Source organism: Notechis scutatus, chromosome 3, assembly GCF_049901735.1.
Source record: "Notechis scutatus isolate UNSWTSFEM ecotype Mainland chromosome 3, rNotScu1.2, whole genome shotgun sequence".
NCBI lineage: Eukaryota > Metazoa > Chordata > Lepidosauria > Squamata > Elapidae > Notechis > Notechis scutatus.
Genome location: NC_142011.1, coordinates 116264541 through 116280856, shown reverse-complemented (window position 1 = coordinate 116280856; position 16316 = coordinate 116264541). Strand labels below are relative to the sequence as shown.

Below are 16316 nucleotides of genomic sequence, written 5' to 3'. Positions count from 1 at the left end.
ATGTCAGCTGCAAACTGACAGAAGTTCAGAATTCATGTCAGCAATTTTTCAACAGTGGTTGGGACAGTTAGGAATAAAACACAGATGCACAAATCCGTACACAGCTGAAAATAGTGTAGCTGAGAGGCAGAATGGTGTCCTACAAACCATGAAGGACTCACTGCTGGAGGATTCTGGTCTGAGCAGGTCATATTAGGGTGAAGCCACGTTGACTGCTAATTATTTAATTAATAGGTTGTGAAGTTCTGCCATTAATACTTCATGTGCAGTGCTCTATGGGAGAAAACCATCTCTGGCACATTTACGTGTGTTTGGAAGCAATGCATGGGTGCATATTCCAAAAACAATCTGGAGAAAAGGTCAACCAAAGGCTAAAAAGCTCAGGTTTATGGGCTATGAGCCTGACTCAAAGAGCTATTGCTTTAGTGATGGGAGCAAGAGAATAGTGATTTCCAGGTCTGCTAGCTTTGCAAATTAAAACTGGAACAGAATTGATGCAAATTTTTGGAATGATCCACTTAGTGATATTAACTCAGTGATGGTGTCAGCATTCAGGGAGGAGAAGTTGTAAAAGTACAAAAGGAGTCAGGAGAGGATGATGACTCAGATATGAAGCCAGAGAGGGTTGAAACACAAGAGCAGTTAATGCCATGCAGGTCAGAGCAATTGAACAAAGGGATTCCACCTGATGGGTATTCTGCTTGAGAAGTGAAGATGTGTAATGTGTGGTATGAGCCAAGGAACTATAAGGAAGTATTGGCATTACCCAAAATTGAACAAGTGGAAAGAAGCCACGGACAAAGAAATGAAACCCATAGATGAACCAGAATTCCTTCTGATATCAGTCATCACGTTATATTTAAACAGTTGTTGCTGTCAAAAATTGGTATTGTCTCCTCTGTTCTCTGACTCTCCTAGGGATCTGTTTTAAAGTCACAATTTCTCTCCCTTTATACTTTAAAGGCTCATCTCTAGTTCTTTTATATATTTCATCTCTCAACATCTTTTTGGTAAATCTCAAGTGGACCTCTTTTGGTAGTTTATGTCTTCTTGCATAATTTGTATGGATTCTAAATATTTCGTCTATTTCCTTTTGTATGTCTTGTTTATTTTTCTGTAGTACTCCAGCCAGCAGCTCTGTCATCAAATCAGCCAGGTCTTCCTCTTTCTCTTCCATGATATTCTGGAATCTCTGGTAGTAGGCCACCTTTTCCATCTTTAGAAAAATTACTGTCTCTTCTAATTCTCTATTAACTTTTGATAGCTTTTGATCCATTTCTTCCATTTTTTTTTGTTTGCTCAGCCTTTATTTCTATTTTCTGTATCCTCTTCTTCTTCTTTATCATTTGCTGAAATTTCCCTATCTTTTGATCCACCTTCGATATCTCCCCCATTTAATTCTTGATCCCATTGTGGTTTTTTGACATAGCTTCCTGACTTTTGGTCATGGCTTCTTGGATTGATTGTAGCATTGCTTGCAGACTCTGAAGGGGATTTGGTTTCTCCAAACCTAGCATGCTTTAATTGGATGGGCTTGATGCTGCTGCTGATGTTGCTGATGAGGGTGTAGATGAGGCTTTCTTTCCTATCTTGGACATATTCCATATACTTGTCATCTCTACCCTCAGAAAGCCTGAGAAAGCAGAAATCCTGCTCCACCTTTTTTTTTTTAGTTTAATTTTTCTAAAAGTTTTTAATATTTAAATCAAGATAGGTTCATTTGCAGATAGTTAGGAAGTTCTCATCCAGCACAGTCACATTGCTCCTTGATTTTTCCCTTCCTGTCTCTCACCAAGCTGTCACAGCTTTGGGTCGGCCATGTTGACCGTCTTTTCTCCTGTTGGCTCCAAGGGGTTTCCCCTAGTTCTGATGGGAGATTGCCATTCTTCATGCAGTCTTCAGGGCTTCTCCTCTACCTTCGTCCACCCCTCCAGGGTTAACTTTGACCATTGAAGGTCTCCAGACAGGCGATATCGGGTGGGAATAACGGAGCTCTGTTTCCCCGTCCGCTTCACTGTGTTGTTGCTACCGGAAGTCCCAGAGTGAATTACATTTTAAGGGATCAAAAGCTAGAAGGGGATACCCAGAAAGACACCCCTTAAGTGAGGAAAAGATCATTGAAATGTTTATTGAAGGTTCAAAAGAGTGAAGAAGCAGTAGAGATAGAAGAAATACTTAGATCAAATATGAGACAAGAAGATACAAGATCCCATGGGAAGTGTATGGGAGATGTGCCAAGAAATCAACAAGAGTTGAGATACGAAAACAGATAAGAGACGAGGGATAAATGCTGAATACTGTTTAACACAGGAGTTGTACTATTAAGAATTAGTATAAAGATAGAAATTAGAAATGGGGAAAATATTACTTTTTAATTTGGGAATTATTTTATTAATGGTTAGAAAATAGCTGCAGAAGTTAGAAATCTGGACATGCACACAAAGATGAAGTAATTTGTGTAATTGAATAATGAACATTGAACAATTAATATAAGTAAACCTTATGATTATTTGGAGGTTAATGGTTATAAATGTGATGTTTATAGTGTTTGATATTATTAACTGATTACAGATAAAATTGAACAGAGGGCCTAATTAAATAACGCAAAATATTTAATAAGGATAAGTGAAGCTGAAGGTGAATAGCTATTGAGAATAATAGTTACAACTATTATGTGTATAAGATTTATTATCTATATTCAATAGAGATTCTAGAGATTGTACCCAGACAGCAAGCTATTATTGTGACTATAGAAATTTTACACATAACCAAGAAAATTGTACAATAAAAATAAAAATAAAAAATATACATGAAACATTTTATAAACCACGATAATGTTAGCTTCTGTTTTCATGACTATGTTTGTTTTGCTACTGGGATGGCACTGCTTAACAAAGGGAAGGGCTACTTTTTCTCCACAAAGAATGCTGAATTCACAGGTTACTTTTTAGGAGGTGCTTTGCTCTTAGCTCTCAACTTCCTGCCTGGATTTTTAAAGTGTTCCTATCCTCCCTGTTTCTTCCCTATCCTCTTATACTCTGTTATTGTCTCTTTCTTCAATTCAGTTCAGTTCAGTTCAGTTTCAATTCAATGTGTTGGTTAAAACCCTAACGTTATATAATGTTATGGGGCCAGGCTACCTGAGGTTTCCAGAGGTAATCTACCCATTCCACCAGGTGGGGATGGTCTCTTTCCTTCAATCTTGACTTAGTAAGCACTAAGATGCACATTTTCTCTTTAGCACCTGTTGCCTTATGGGACACCCTTTCTTCTAAGATATGCCTGCTTAATGCAGCCTACTCACCTAATCTTACAAAAGAGAAGTTTTTGTTATATTAATTATTATGTTATGAGCCTGTCTGTCTGTCTGTCTGTCTGCCTGCCTGCCTGCCTGTCTACCTACCTATCATCCATCCATCCATCCATCCATCCATTTCTATCTTTGGGAACAGATAGTACCCATTTGGTCATCTGACATGATATAAGTACTGCTGTAGAAATGGCTGTCATGGAGGGATAGTCATTTACAGAACATCAGTTTCACTGAATGCAAATTACTAATGATGAGGGACAATCTGACTGTAAATCAGGTCCAGAACTCAATACACAAAACATGCATTTGGACTTAGTTTTCTGAAACAAGAGAATTCATAAATGGTAAAGAACACAGAAGCCCACAGAGAGAAAAAACACTAGAGGAGATGTGGAAATTTTTTTGAGAAGGAAACATCTTATTTTCCTGACACTGACCATTTCATTTCTGTTCCCTGATCAGAACAGATATCTGACCTGGGATATACTTGGCCAGAGGTTAGAACATTTTGACTTCAAACATTTTACCCACTTCTAGAAAATCTAATCTAATCAGAGAGAAGCTTTCAAGTAAAAAAAAAAAAGCAATCAATCTTTACCTCCATTTTTTGTTCCATAATAGAAAAGACCCGTTCAATGCCAATGCTGACTCCAACACAAGGCACTTTCCGACCCTTGGGATCAAACATCCCTACTAACCCATCATAACGGCCACCTCCAGCAACGCTGCCAACACCAACAGACTCCTCCATATGATCATTTGGTTCCTGGAGAAGGATAGCCTCATATATTACTCCAGTGTAGTAATCCAGACCACGAGCCAGACTTAAATCAAAGGAAATCTGTAAAACAATTTAAAACTTTCATAAACAGAACAGAAACATTCAGCTCAATGTAATTAGAAAAACAAAGAATAGAACTTTACCTGATCTGAAATGCCAAAAAGATCCAAATATTTGAATAGCTGTTTCACTTCCTCAAGCCCTTCCTGAGCTAGTTTATTTTGTGATAGCTTTGGATCTTGGAGCAATTGTTCAATTAAACTGAGCCCACCTGTAGAAATAAGACATGCAGGATCGATGCCCGTATGAATGATTCAGCAGAAGTACTAAAGCTTTATTCTTTCATTCAACTCTTTTGTTTCCTCTATTTCTTATGCAATGCAATTCTTTCCCCCGCCCTGATGACGATCAGCTCTTCCGATGATCAGCTGTGCCGGGACCCCCCTTGCTGTCTTACTGCTTCGCCCAGGAGGCTTCCCTGAGGCCCAGGCGGCAAAAAGGGGTGCACGTATGTGTGTGTGTGTGTGTGTGTGTGTGTGTGTGTGTTGCGCCCCTCTGCACTCCATTTTTTGCTTCCTGTGCCTCAAGGAAGCCTCCTGTGAGCAAAAATGGCCTCCCATGAGGCTTCCCTGAGGCCCAGGAGGCCCCCCCAAAAAAGGAACGTGGGGGAGGGGTTTGCTGCCAAAAAAGCCACGCCCACCCAGTCACATGGCCATGTCCACCTAGCGGCTCCCACCTAGCCATGCCCACAGAAACAGTAGTAAAAATATTTGTATCCCACCCCTGGTATGAAGAGTCTAAGTAGCAGCCAGATGCTGCTAATCAAGTGCCCTTGATCAATTAATCATCAGAAAATGTGACCTCTATAAAAGCCAAAATTTTAGGAGTTTGTTGATCTCCAGCTTTGAGGAGTGGATTAACACAATGCCAAACAGTAAAAACATCACCAATGATCTCAGAGAAGCAATTGTTGCTGCCCGTCAATCTGAGAAGGGTTACAAGGCCATTTCCAAACAATTTAAAGTCCATCATTCTAAAGTTTACCGTATTTGCCGGGCGTATAAGATGACTTTTTTGCCCTGAAAACATGCCTCCAAGTGGGGGGTCGCCTTATACGCCGGGAGGACTCCGACTCCCACTTCGAGCTTGAGTTGCAGCCGGGAGGAGGCTGGGGGAGCGGTGTGTGTGTGTGTGTGTGTGTGTGTGGCGGGTGTCACTCGCCACGCGCTGCGCAACCTTTCCCCTCTTCCTTCCTTAGCGGTGTGGGAGGAGAGGATTCAAGATCCTCACGTGCGGCGTACTTTTCTTTTTCTTTTTTTCTTTTTGCACGCAGGTTTTGCATGCGGGCGGCTGTAGGTTAAGGATGGGAGAGCCCCGGGTGGGTTATCAGGTTTTACGGTGCTTCCAACATGTGCGAACGGTGGGAGAGTGGAGAAGAGAGCGAGCGAGCGCCCGCTGTGTGAAATCCTGCCGTCAAAGCAACACTGGGGGAGGCAGGGTATAAATTTACCAGGTTAATGTAGCAATGGTGATTAATGCCCAGAACATTGTTTGCGGGTATTGGGGTGTGTGTGTGTGTGTGGTGGTGAGGAGAGGTTGTCCTTTGAATGCGGAAAAGTAGGTGTGACCTTGTGTAGGAAAATAAAGAGATCCTTTTAGCGTGTTTGGCTTCTTTGCCTCCCCTCGTTCGTTTTGATGTGGAGATAATGGCCTTCGGGCGGAGGGGAAGAAAACGGTAGCTGGATCATTTCAAATTTCACTTACTCTCCTGCCTCACTTCAATATGTCTGAGCGACTCCAGATACTGGAAGACTTTTTGAATGAAAGTGTTACCTCCATTTTTTTTAAAAAGAGGGCCACTTGGGGAAAAAAAAGATTCTAAGGAATTCCTTGTTTCTTGATTAAAGAGAAGGCATTGAATATACTGTTCCTTGGCAGCCTTTTCAGTGTCCGGTTTTTGGTGTGTGTGTGTGTGTGTGTGTGTGTGTGAGAGAGAGAGAGAGAGAGAGAGAGAGAGAGAGAGAGAGAGAGAGAGAGAGAGATCAGCTGTATTGAGAAGAGAACGTTTCCTGTGTTCTCATTTTATTTACAACATATTTTACGCTTTAATGGTAAGCAATGAAAAATATTTTTAAAACTCATTTCTAAACTCCATAGCTATTTGCATATTCTTGGTTCAAAATTGGATTAGCTCATTTCAAAATTGTCCAAAGCAGAAAAGTGCGTCAAAAAAAAAAAAAAAAGTGCAAAAGTGGAAGGTGTGTGGAAGAGGGGTAGTCTTATACGGCGAGTATATAACAAACTCTATATTTTGAGTGGAAATGTTGGGGGGTCGTCTTATACGCCCAGTCGTCTTATACGCCGGCAAATACGGTATTTACAAGTAGAAAACATTCAAGACAATTTTCTACATTCTGCCAATTTTCCCAGCAGTGGTGGACATCCTAGCAAATTCACCCCAAGGTCAAACTGCAATGCTCAGAACTTGCAAAAAAAAGAAGTTACATTTCAGATTCTACAGATCTCAGGTAGCTGTTGAAGTTCATGACAGTGCAATTAGAAAAAGACTGAACAAGTATTATTTGTTTGGAAGAGTTTCCAGAAGAAAGCCTCTTTGCTCTAAACAGAACATGACAGCACACTTAGGTTTGCCAAGTTGCATCAGAACAGTGTACTTTGGACAGATGAGACCAAAATGGAGATATTTGGTTATAATCATAGTGCTATATTTGGAGAAAACTAAATACAGCATGTCAGCATAAACATCTCATAAACTTCAAGCATGGTGGTGGAGAAGTGATGATTTGGGCTTGTTTTGCAGCCTTAGGACTTGGGCACCTTGCAGTCATTGAGTTGACCATGAACTCCTCCGTATACCAAAGTACTGTAGAGTCAAATATGAGGCCATACTGTACAGGTAGTCCTTGCTTAACAATACTGAGACAGGAAATGCCCTTGTAAAGTGATGCAGTTGTAAACTGAAATGTGACCATGATGCTTGGTGACGGCAGTCCCAGTGGCCATAGTTAAACAAACACTGTGCAGGTTGCTAAGCAAGGACCTCATGTAACCTTGGCTTCTGACTTCCTGTCAGCTTCCCCATAGACTATACTTGTGGGAAGCTGATAGAGAAGATTACAAATTGAGATTGTGAGACACTGTGACAGCAAGTATGAAGTCTGGTCATAACTACCACTCCAATGCCATTATAAGTTCAAAGAGTCCCTCTTTTAAGGGAGATGGGCAGTTCAAATATGTGAAAAATAATAAAAAATGGTTGCTGTACAAGTGATCTTAAACAAGGACCACCTATATACAGGTAGATCTGACTGACTGCCTCGATGCTTTGTGCAGCAAGCATTCAAAGTTACGAGGATGTTGAAAACACAACTGTGTGGTCTATGCATGCATTTATGATCTTTACATCTCTCTTTCACTCACATGATCCTCATTACATTCAGTATGCATTGTCCCTGCACTTGACCCATCTTCTCCCCCCCTCCCCGCCCCCCCCAGAGCAGAGATTGGAGAGGAAGGTAATACAAGAGAGTGAAGAACATACAATGGGGAATAGACACCAAAAGGAACACTTTAGTGTTGCCTGTCATGAGTGGGCTAAGCAGCCAGCCAGTATATTCCCCATTATGTGCCTTTTTATTTTCTTGTCAACTCTTATGTATCACCTTAACCAGTAATAGGATAGAAGAGAGTGATATAGGTTTTAGGCCTGCAAGTCTTAGAGAACTAAGACATATCTGACCTGTTTTGATACTTACCATGGAGCCTTACATATCCACCAATATGATCTGCAATTTCTGGTGCCAATCCCTTTTCTCCAACCATCTCATTTTTTACATCTTCCCAAGCCATCTGTAGACAAGAACAAAACTATATATATTCTGCTTCAATGAGGGATGTTTCTCTTCTATTATCCTGAGATAATCTGAATTATGTTGTTTCTTCTTGTTTTTTTCCACTCTGATTCTAAACACTCTGAGTCTAGAAGACTAATAATTTTCAGAATATTCTATTAAAAGCATGCAACAATTGGGTACAAAAAATATTTCTTTGAATAGAATCTTTAGGAAAAAAGACTAAAAATGATATAACCAATATAATAAGATCCTTTTAAATATACAGGGCAATCATATTTGAAATATTGTATTCAGTTCTGGTCACTGTAGCTCAAAGCTATACAATAACGCTGGGAAATGCGCAGAAAAAATCTACCAAAATAATTAGGGGCTACCCTATCTTAACCTACAAGAAACTAGAACAATATTCGGGGCATTTTAGTTTACAAAAAAGGCTGATAAGAGGAAAAACTAATAGAAGTGTATGAAATCATACAGTATAGAAAATGGATAGGAAAGCTTTATTTCTAACTGTATTAAAATTGAAGTTATCTAATCAAATTTAAGACGGTTAAATTTGATAATTGTTTTACAAAGTGGAAACCACAGAATTTATTGTCATCAAATACGGTGATAGCCAACTACACTGCTCAAAAAAATAAAGGGAACACTTAAACAACACAATGTAACTCCAAGTCAATCACACTTCTGTGAAATCAAACTGTCCACTTAGGTAGCAACACTGATTGACAATCAATTTCACATGCTGTTGTGCAAATGGAATAAACAGGTGGAAAGCATAGGCAGTTAGCAAGACATCCCCAATAAAGGAGTGGTTCTGCAGGTGGTGACCACAGACCACTTCTCAGTTCCTATGCTTTCTGGCTGACGGTTTGGTCACTTTTGAATGCTGGTGGTGCTGTCACTCTAGTGGTAGCATGAGACAGAGTCTACAACCCACACAAGTGGCTCAGGTAGTGCAGCTCATCCAGGATGGCACATCAATGCGAGCTGTGGCAAGAAAGTTTGCTCTGTCTGTCAGCGTAGTGTCCAGAGCATGGAGGCGCTACCAGGAGACAGGCCAGTACATCAGGAGACGTGGAGGAGGCCGTAGGAGGGCAACAACCCAGCGTCAGGACCGCTACCTCTGCCTTTGTGCAAGGAGGGACAGGAGGAACACTGCTAGAGCCCTGCAAAATGACCTCCAGCGGGCCACAAATGTGCACGTGGCTGCTCAAACGGTCAGAAACAGACTCCATGAGGGTGGTATGAGGGCCCTACGTCCACAGGTGGGGGTTGTGCTTACAGCCCAACACCGTGCAGGACATTTGGCATTTGCCAGAGAACACCAAGATTGGCAAATTCGCCACTGGCACCCTGTGCTCTTCACAGATGAAAGCAGGTTCACACTGAGCACATGTGACAGACGTGACAGGGCCTGGAGACGCCGTGGAGAACGTTCTGCTGCCTGCAACATCCTCCAGCATGACCGGTTTGGCAGTGGGTCAGTAATGGTGTGGGGTGGCATTTCTTTAGGGGGCTGCACAGCCCTCCATGTGCTCGCCAGAGGTAGCCTGACTGCCATTAGGTACCGAGATGAGATCCTCAGACCCCTTGTGAGACCATATGCTGGTGCGGTTGGCCCTGGGTTCCTCCTAATGCAAGACAATGCTAGACCTCATGTGGCTGGAGCGTGTCAGCAGTTCCTGCAAGACGAAGGCATTGATGCTATGGACTGGCTCGCCCGTTCCCCAGACCTGAATCCAATTGAGCACATCTGGGACATCATGTCTCGCTCCATCCACTAACACCACGTTGCACCACAGACTGTCTAGGAGTTGGGGGATGCTTTAGTCCAGGTGTGGGAGATCCCTCAGGAGACCATCCGCCACCTCATCAGGAGCATGCCCAGGTGTTGTAGGGAGGTCATACAGGCACGTGGAGGCCACACACACTACTGAGCCTCATTTTGACTTGTTTTAAGGACATTACATCAAAGTTGGATCAGCCTATCGTGTTTTTCTCCGCTTTAATTTTGAGCGTGACTCCAAATCCAGATCTCCAAGGGTTGCTAAATTTGATTTCCATTGCTAATTTTTGTGTGAGTTTGTTGTTAGCACATTCAACTATGTAATGTACAAAGTATTTAATAAGAATATTTCATTCATTCAGATCTAGGATGTCTTATTTTTGTGTTCCCTTTATTTTTTTGAGCAGTGTAGTTATATTGTTACACAGAACTAGACAGATCAATGAAGGATAGCTAGTAGCCTTAGTTTTTTATATTAATTATTAAGTTACATGGAAGCATAATTTATATACCAGTTCTCAATGAGTTTGTTGGATTTTACAAAAGGAATGGCTATTCAGGGGCCTCAAGGTTCTCTTTAATTTATTAGGATCCTGCTGTTATTAAAAGAGTTAAATTCTAGCCTCTACATTTTTAGCTTGTTCATCTGTTCAGGCAACCTCTAATTTTTATCTGTCAAGTAAGCAAAGCTAATTACAAAGAAAATGAATAGGCCTTCTAAATTTCTAGGAGTTAAGACACAGTAGCAATTATAAAATCAATAACCTCTTATTTGAATTCAGCTCATAATAATTCTTCAAATCTGACTATAGGCTATCTTGAAATCAAATCTACCATTGCCATAAACCCAGACTGAGCTACAGAACAGAGTTTTTCTACAGGGTAGATTTATCTCTCCCAAGAAAATTGGCTTCTCTTTGTAGAAAGATTGTGGGGGGAGAGGGGAAAAGGGGGGGAGGAGATAAGACCTCTTTGGCAGAATTAATATTACCAGTAGAAAATAAAAAAATGCTATCACATGAATTTATTCCACTATTATTGCAATTGGAAAAAGACAGGTTACAACAGCAACTGGGGCTACAATTTCCATCACTAAACAATGTGGTCATACAGCATTCACAAGACCACACTGTTTAACAATATCCTTTCTACAATCCCTGTTGCTGCTAAGTGAGGATGAGTTGGTAAACAAATACATCCTCATAAATCCCACCACATTCCAACAATAAAGTCTGTGGCGGGTAGGCAAGTGGGAGAGGAGGCAAGGGAGGGAGGTGGGTGGGTGGGTAAGCATGCTGTGAGTACAGCAAGGCTTGGGGAGGGTGTGTGGATTGTGGTGGAGGACACATGATGCAAATGCAGTGAGGCTGGGAGGATATGTGAGTGTCCAGGGAGATGTGCTGCAAGTACAAGACTCAGGAAGGGTGCGTAGGTGGCAAGGGAGACACAAGCATGGCAGAGCTTGAGGTAGTTCATGCTGGGTAGGGGAGCACAAGGGTGTATGAGGGTGCACAAATGGCTGGGGTGATGCAATGCAAGCGCATCTCTTAGCTATGTGAATTATTGCTTTTCTCAGCTGCTGTGTATTTTAATCTTTGTAGTAGCAATGGTGGCACAGTGGTTAGAATGCAGTATTGCAGGCTAACTCTGCCCACAATCTGCAGTTTGATCCTGACTGGCTCAAGGTTGACTCAGCTTTCCATCCTTCCAAGGTCTGTAAAATGAGGACCCAGATTGCTGGGAGCAATATGCTGATTCTGTAAACTCCTTAGAGAAAGCTATAAAGCACTGTGAAGCAGTATATAAGTCTAAATGCTATTTCTATTTCTATATGTATTTTTTTATGGTAATCATTGCCCAATGAGTGTCACTGTTGAGATGGGTGGCTATATAAATCAATCAAATAAACAAATTTAAACATTCGATGATCCTAAAAAAAAACAGTTAAGATTCTCAGCTTGAAGAAAAAATGGGAAACCATCTCAACCACAGGTTGCAAAATTCTTTATAATACGTTAGCAAGGACTTAAAACCTCCCCAAATCTGACATAACTGTACTTTAAATGTTCAATTTGTCCATGTATGAGCTCTTAATTTTTTCACCATTCTCAAAGAGCAAATCATTGTTTATTCCACTTCTGAGAAAAATGTTTTTATGTGTTTCCTGGCTTTATAGAATGGATGGAGCATCTATAATCTTCTACCACAGCAATAGGAAAATTGGAAGACTTTGGATGAATCACCAAAAACATTTGAAAATCACCATAGAAGGCAAGGTTTGCAATGTGGTACCTAGGGTCTTATGACACATATATATTTCCAGTAGCATCCACAGAGCCTGCAATAGTGCATTCTAACCACTGTGCCACCATTGCTACTCAATGGCCAACAGATCAAAGGCCTATTTTCAGAGAAATAAAAGTGTATAATTTTATGATTAATACACTCCAGTGGTCCTCAACTTACAACCACAATTGAACCAAAAAATTTATGTTGCTAAGTAAAACATTTGTTAAGTGAGTTCTGCCCCATTTTATGACATTTTTGTCACAGTTGTTAAGTGACTCACTGCAGTTGTTAAATTAGTAACCCAGTTGTTAAGGGAATCTTGCTTCTCCATTGACTTTGCTGTTCAGAAGGGTGCAAAAGGGATCACATGACACTGCAACCGTCATAAATATGAGTCAGTAGCTAAGCATCTGAATTTTGATCAAGTGACCATGGGGATACTGCAATCATAAGTATGAAAAATGGTCATAAGTCACTTTTTTCAGTACTGTTGTAACTTTGAATGGACTGAACTATTATAAGTTGAAGATTACCTGTACAGCCATACAGGCACTATTTTAGTAATATCTGATAGCCTATAAAGGAGAATATTTGTAGCTCAGGGTTGAAATGAGGAATCCTTGGTGCTCTTTGAATATATGATGTTACCTAATTTGAGTAACGAAACATCTGCAAGACAACAACCAAGCTCAGAGAGCACAAAGGACTCCTTATATGATAACCTCTACTCTCACTACAATATTCACTAATTCTTTATTAGTTCTGATTTATAAATCTAATTCTAATGCATTTGTATCTGTAGTTATGAAATTGAGCCTGGGCATTATGGAAAAAAGCTCTGATATAATTTTGACATCAAACATCACCACATATTTCTCAAAACCTCCCTTTGCCCTCTTAAGTTTCACTGTATTCTTGAAGTTCAAAAATGTTGGTTAGGAGGTAGAATTTCTCTGTTGGCTAAGGGAACCATTTATCTAAGCTAAGGATTTGGATCTATAGCTCAGCTACGCTGAAATAATCAATATCCCTTCCTTTATTCCTGCTCATTCTAAATCCATAAATAGAGTTGAATTTTTTTGCCTTGAATAATAAATATTGATATAATACAAACTTTTCAGGCTGGTTCTCTGAACTCTTATTTCTACTGAGAGACAAATCAGAACTGTCTTACTGAGTTTCATCACCTCCTTTGTTAAAAGGTATCTCATTGAAATCAAAACCACAACTATTTCTGCCTAATGGTGTTCTTTCTCATTGCGAAGCTTCTAGATTAGAATGGATTGTTTTATGAGTTTTCTTGTCTATAAAACAGGGGTAGGCCACCAATAGCCCCGCCAGCACTCTGAGAAAGATCACTGAAATTTAGTAGCTGAATTTTGGTTTTTTGAAGCAATTTGCAAGGTCAGGAACCTAAGTTGTGGCCCCTGATCCCTCAACAGTTGTCCATCCTGATGTCCTGATCTATCTTCTTGAATAGAGAAGTTAAATTTTATCTTCTTTGCTCTTGTAACTTTTCTAATAGCAGCCACAATAATGCTATTGAGATTTTATGGTCAATGTATTTTTTTCCCCTGACTGTTCTAGTCCCTTGAATTATCTTCTTGTCTTAATAATAAAGTTCTTACCTTGTCTAACTTGTCTACAGTGGAGCAAATGGTCCGGAATTTTATATCTGGAACCCCACAGACTGCAAACATCCCATCAAGTATACGTCGATCATTGACCTAAAAGGAAACTGAGATGTTTTCAAGCAACAATTCCCAATAGATTTTGATTCTATTGGTAGTATTCCTGGATTATTTGTAGTTTGGTCCTTAGACCATTGATTTACAGTTATTCCAGTCCTTCTCACTGGGCCATGTACTAGGGATTAGTGGATGTTTAATCTATTTTTATTTCTAGTCTTGGAAAATGTTGAGCATTCTGGCAAATCTAATACTACTTATTTGTATGCTTTTTGGTTACAGTAGATATAAAAGGTCTACACACTTCTGTTAAAGTGCTAGGTTTTTGAGATGTAAAAAAAAATCAACCCAAGTTAAATCACTTCATATATAATTTTGTGTGTTTCATGTACATATAAGCATCAAACATATGATTTGGAATTATGGTGAAAAAATTCAGCCTTGGTCTCATCGGATTATAACACATTTTCCCACATGCTTTTTTCAGATGTGATATAGGTTTTTGCAAAATGTAGCCAGACTTGGATTTTTTTTTTTTGTAAGAAAAGGTTTCCATCTTGTCACCCTACTGCACAGTCAGACATAAAAAGAAGATGGGAGATTATTGTTACATGTAGTACATAACCAGTACTTGCCAGAAATTCCTGCAGCTCCTTTAATGAAGCTGTAGGCTCTTGCCAGCCTCTCATATCAGTTTTTTTCTTGTTTTGTTATCAATTTTGGAGGGACATCTATTTCTTGGTAAAGTCAGTGTTGTGCCATATTTTCTCCACTTGCTGACGACTGTCCTGTGTCCCATCCAATGCTTTTGTACTTTCTCTTGACTGATACTTTTAAACAATGAGATCCTTTTGATGCTTCGTAAGGTCTTTGCAAACCATGGGATTTGCTGTAAGTGACAACTGAGTAAACATCAGAAAAATCCTATGAGAACAACTGAATTTTATATAGGCTTGATCAGAGTCACATTCATTGATGGAAGGTACGTACCGGTTATTAGTTAAGATCAGTTTGAATGTGGTTGATTAATTCTGAACAAAGCCACATCCCTATTTAAGATGGCTTGCATATTTATTCAACCATGTTATTGTAAGTTTTTTAATGTTTATTCCCCCCCCCCATTTTTTTTTAGTTTTTCAATTGTATAGCTTATATGCTGTATTAAATGTGGAAAAATCTCTGAAGTGATTTATCTTGGGCTGTTTTTTATATATCAAAAACCTGGCATTTTAATATAGTTGGTTAGACTTTTTATATCCTGTGTAGATTCACCCAGGAACTCAAAAGAATATCTGTATTCTACAACAACTAAGCAGTAGCCTGGACAGAGACATGGAACTAGTTCCAAATCAGCCAGTACTATAGGTTCTATAGCTGAAGTTGTGCTTGAATTAAGATCTTTCTTGTAGCATCAAAATTAATAGCTGGGATATTAGTATTTATAAGTAACAGCAATAGGCTTATTACAAAATGTGGACAATTCTGCTGCCAAATACACATAAGATTTTTTTAAAAAATGTCTCAATGATTAAAGCATACCACTTGTTGCCAGAAATCAAAGAGAAATTACAAGTACCAATTGATTACAATCATTCTAAGGCTAAAACCAACATAACCACGAGAAAAAAGTGGATTGTGATCCAGGTCTTGTACTTACTGACCTTGATTAGAAAGTCTCCTATTTGTAGGGCACATAGAATCTCATGCACAATTTTCAGACACTCAGCGTCAGGAATCATGATGTCATAATGGCCAGCAATGTCAAAATCCTGGGTTACAAATTGCAGATATAAGAAAATCCTTGAAGTATAAGCTGTCCAGCGGATTCAGTCATTGGTGCTACATTGCTTGGTATATAGGAGCTACCTTTCCAAGTCTTGATATCAGAAAAGCAGAAACCTCTATGATCATACATAACACACTGAGGCAACTAAGGATTGTTTGAGGCTAAGTCTTTTACATCTTCCAATAATGCAAATTATTACTGGAGGGCTGTCTCCTTTCATTTGTCATAGAAATAAATAAATCCCAGAGTAGCTTACAAGAATTGGATTTCTTGAGGCATTTCTTTAATTGCCCCTCCCTATCCATAATCATATAGAAGATTCTGAAAAATGACCATAAAGGGGTGGGAAGGATAAACGTTATCTGACAATTGCCAAATGGACTTAGGGCATTGATGGGGGAAGGAAAAACAAGGAAGCAATGCCTTCCCCAACCTCCTTGGGAACGTCTGGGAAAACTCAGAAAATGGCTACTCCCCAATTTTATTGCAATAAACAATACAATAAACATTAGAATAAGACATACAGGTAGTCCTCAATATAGAATCGTAATTGGGGCCAGAATTTATGTTGCTAAGGAAGGCAATTGTTATATGAGGAAGATTGGGATGGCATGAACAGTATTTGCAAGCCGATGAGACTTTAGGGTAGCGAAATCACCTTGCTTAAAACCTCCCATCTGCTGGAAAACGCTCTTCATGCCAAGACTGGAAAGGCGTTTTCACGCAGATGGGAGGCTTCAATCAAGGCAATTTCATTGCCCCAAAATCTCATCTGCTTGCAAATACTCTTCGGCC

General features: G+C 39.8%; 1 protein-coding gene across 1 annotated transcript in view; it reads right to left on the bottom strand.

Moving 5' to 3' along the window:
• The window catches only part of HARS1 (histidyl-tRNA synthetase 1), a 39683-nt gene that overhangs the window by 10229 nt on the left and 13138 nt on the right, over positions 1-16316 (bottom strand). Inside the window, exons 6-10 of the mRNA XM_026672600.2 lie at positions 15397-15504; positions 13676-13774; positions 7871-7964; positions 4238-4365; positions 3912-4154 (exon numbers count right to left, since the gene is read on the bottom strand). Coding sequence (XP_026528385.2) covers positions 3912-4154; positions 4238-4365; positions 7871-7964; positions 13676-13774; positions 15397-15504 — 672 coding nt within the window. The remainder of the gene's footprint in view (positions 1-3911; positions 4155-4237; positions 4366-7870; positions 7965-13675; positions 13775-15396; positions 15505-16316) is intronic.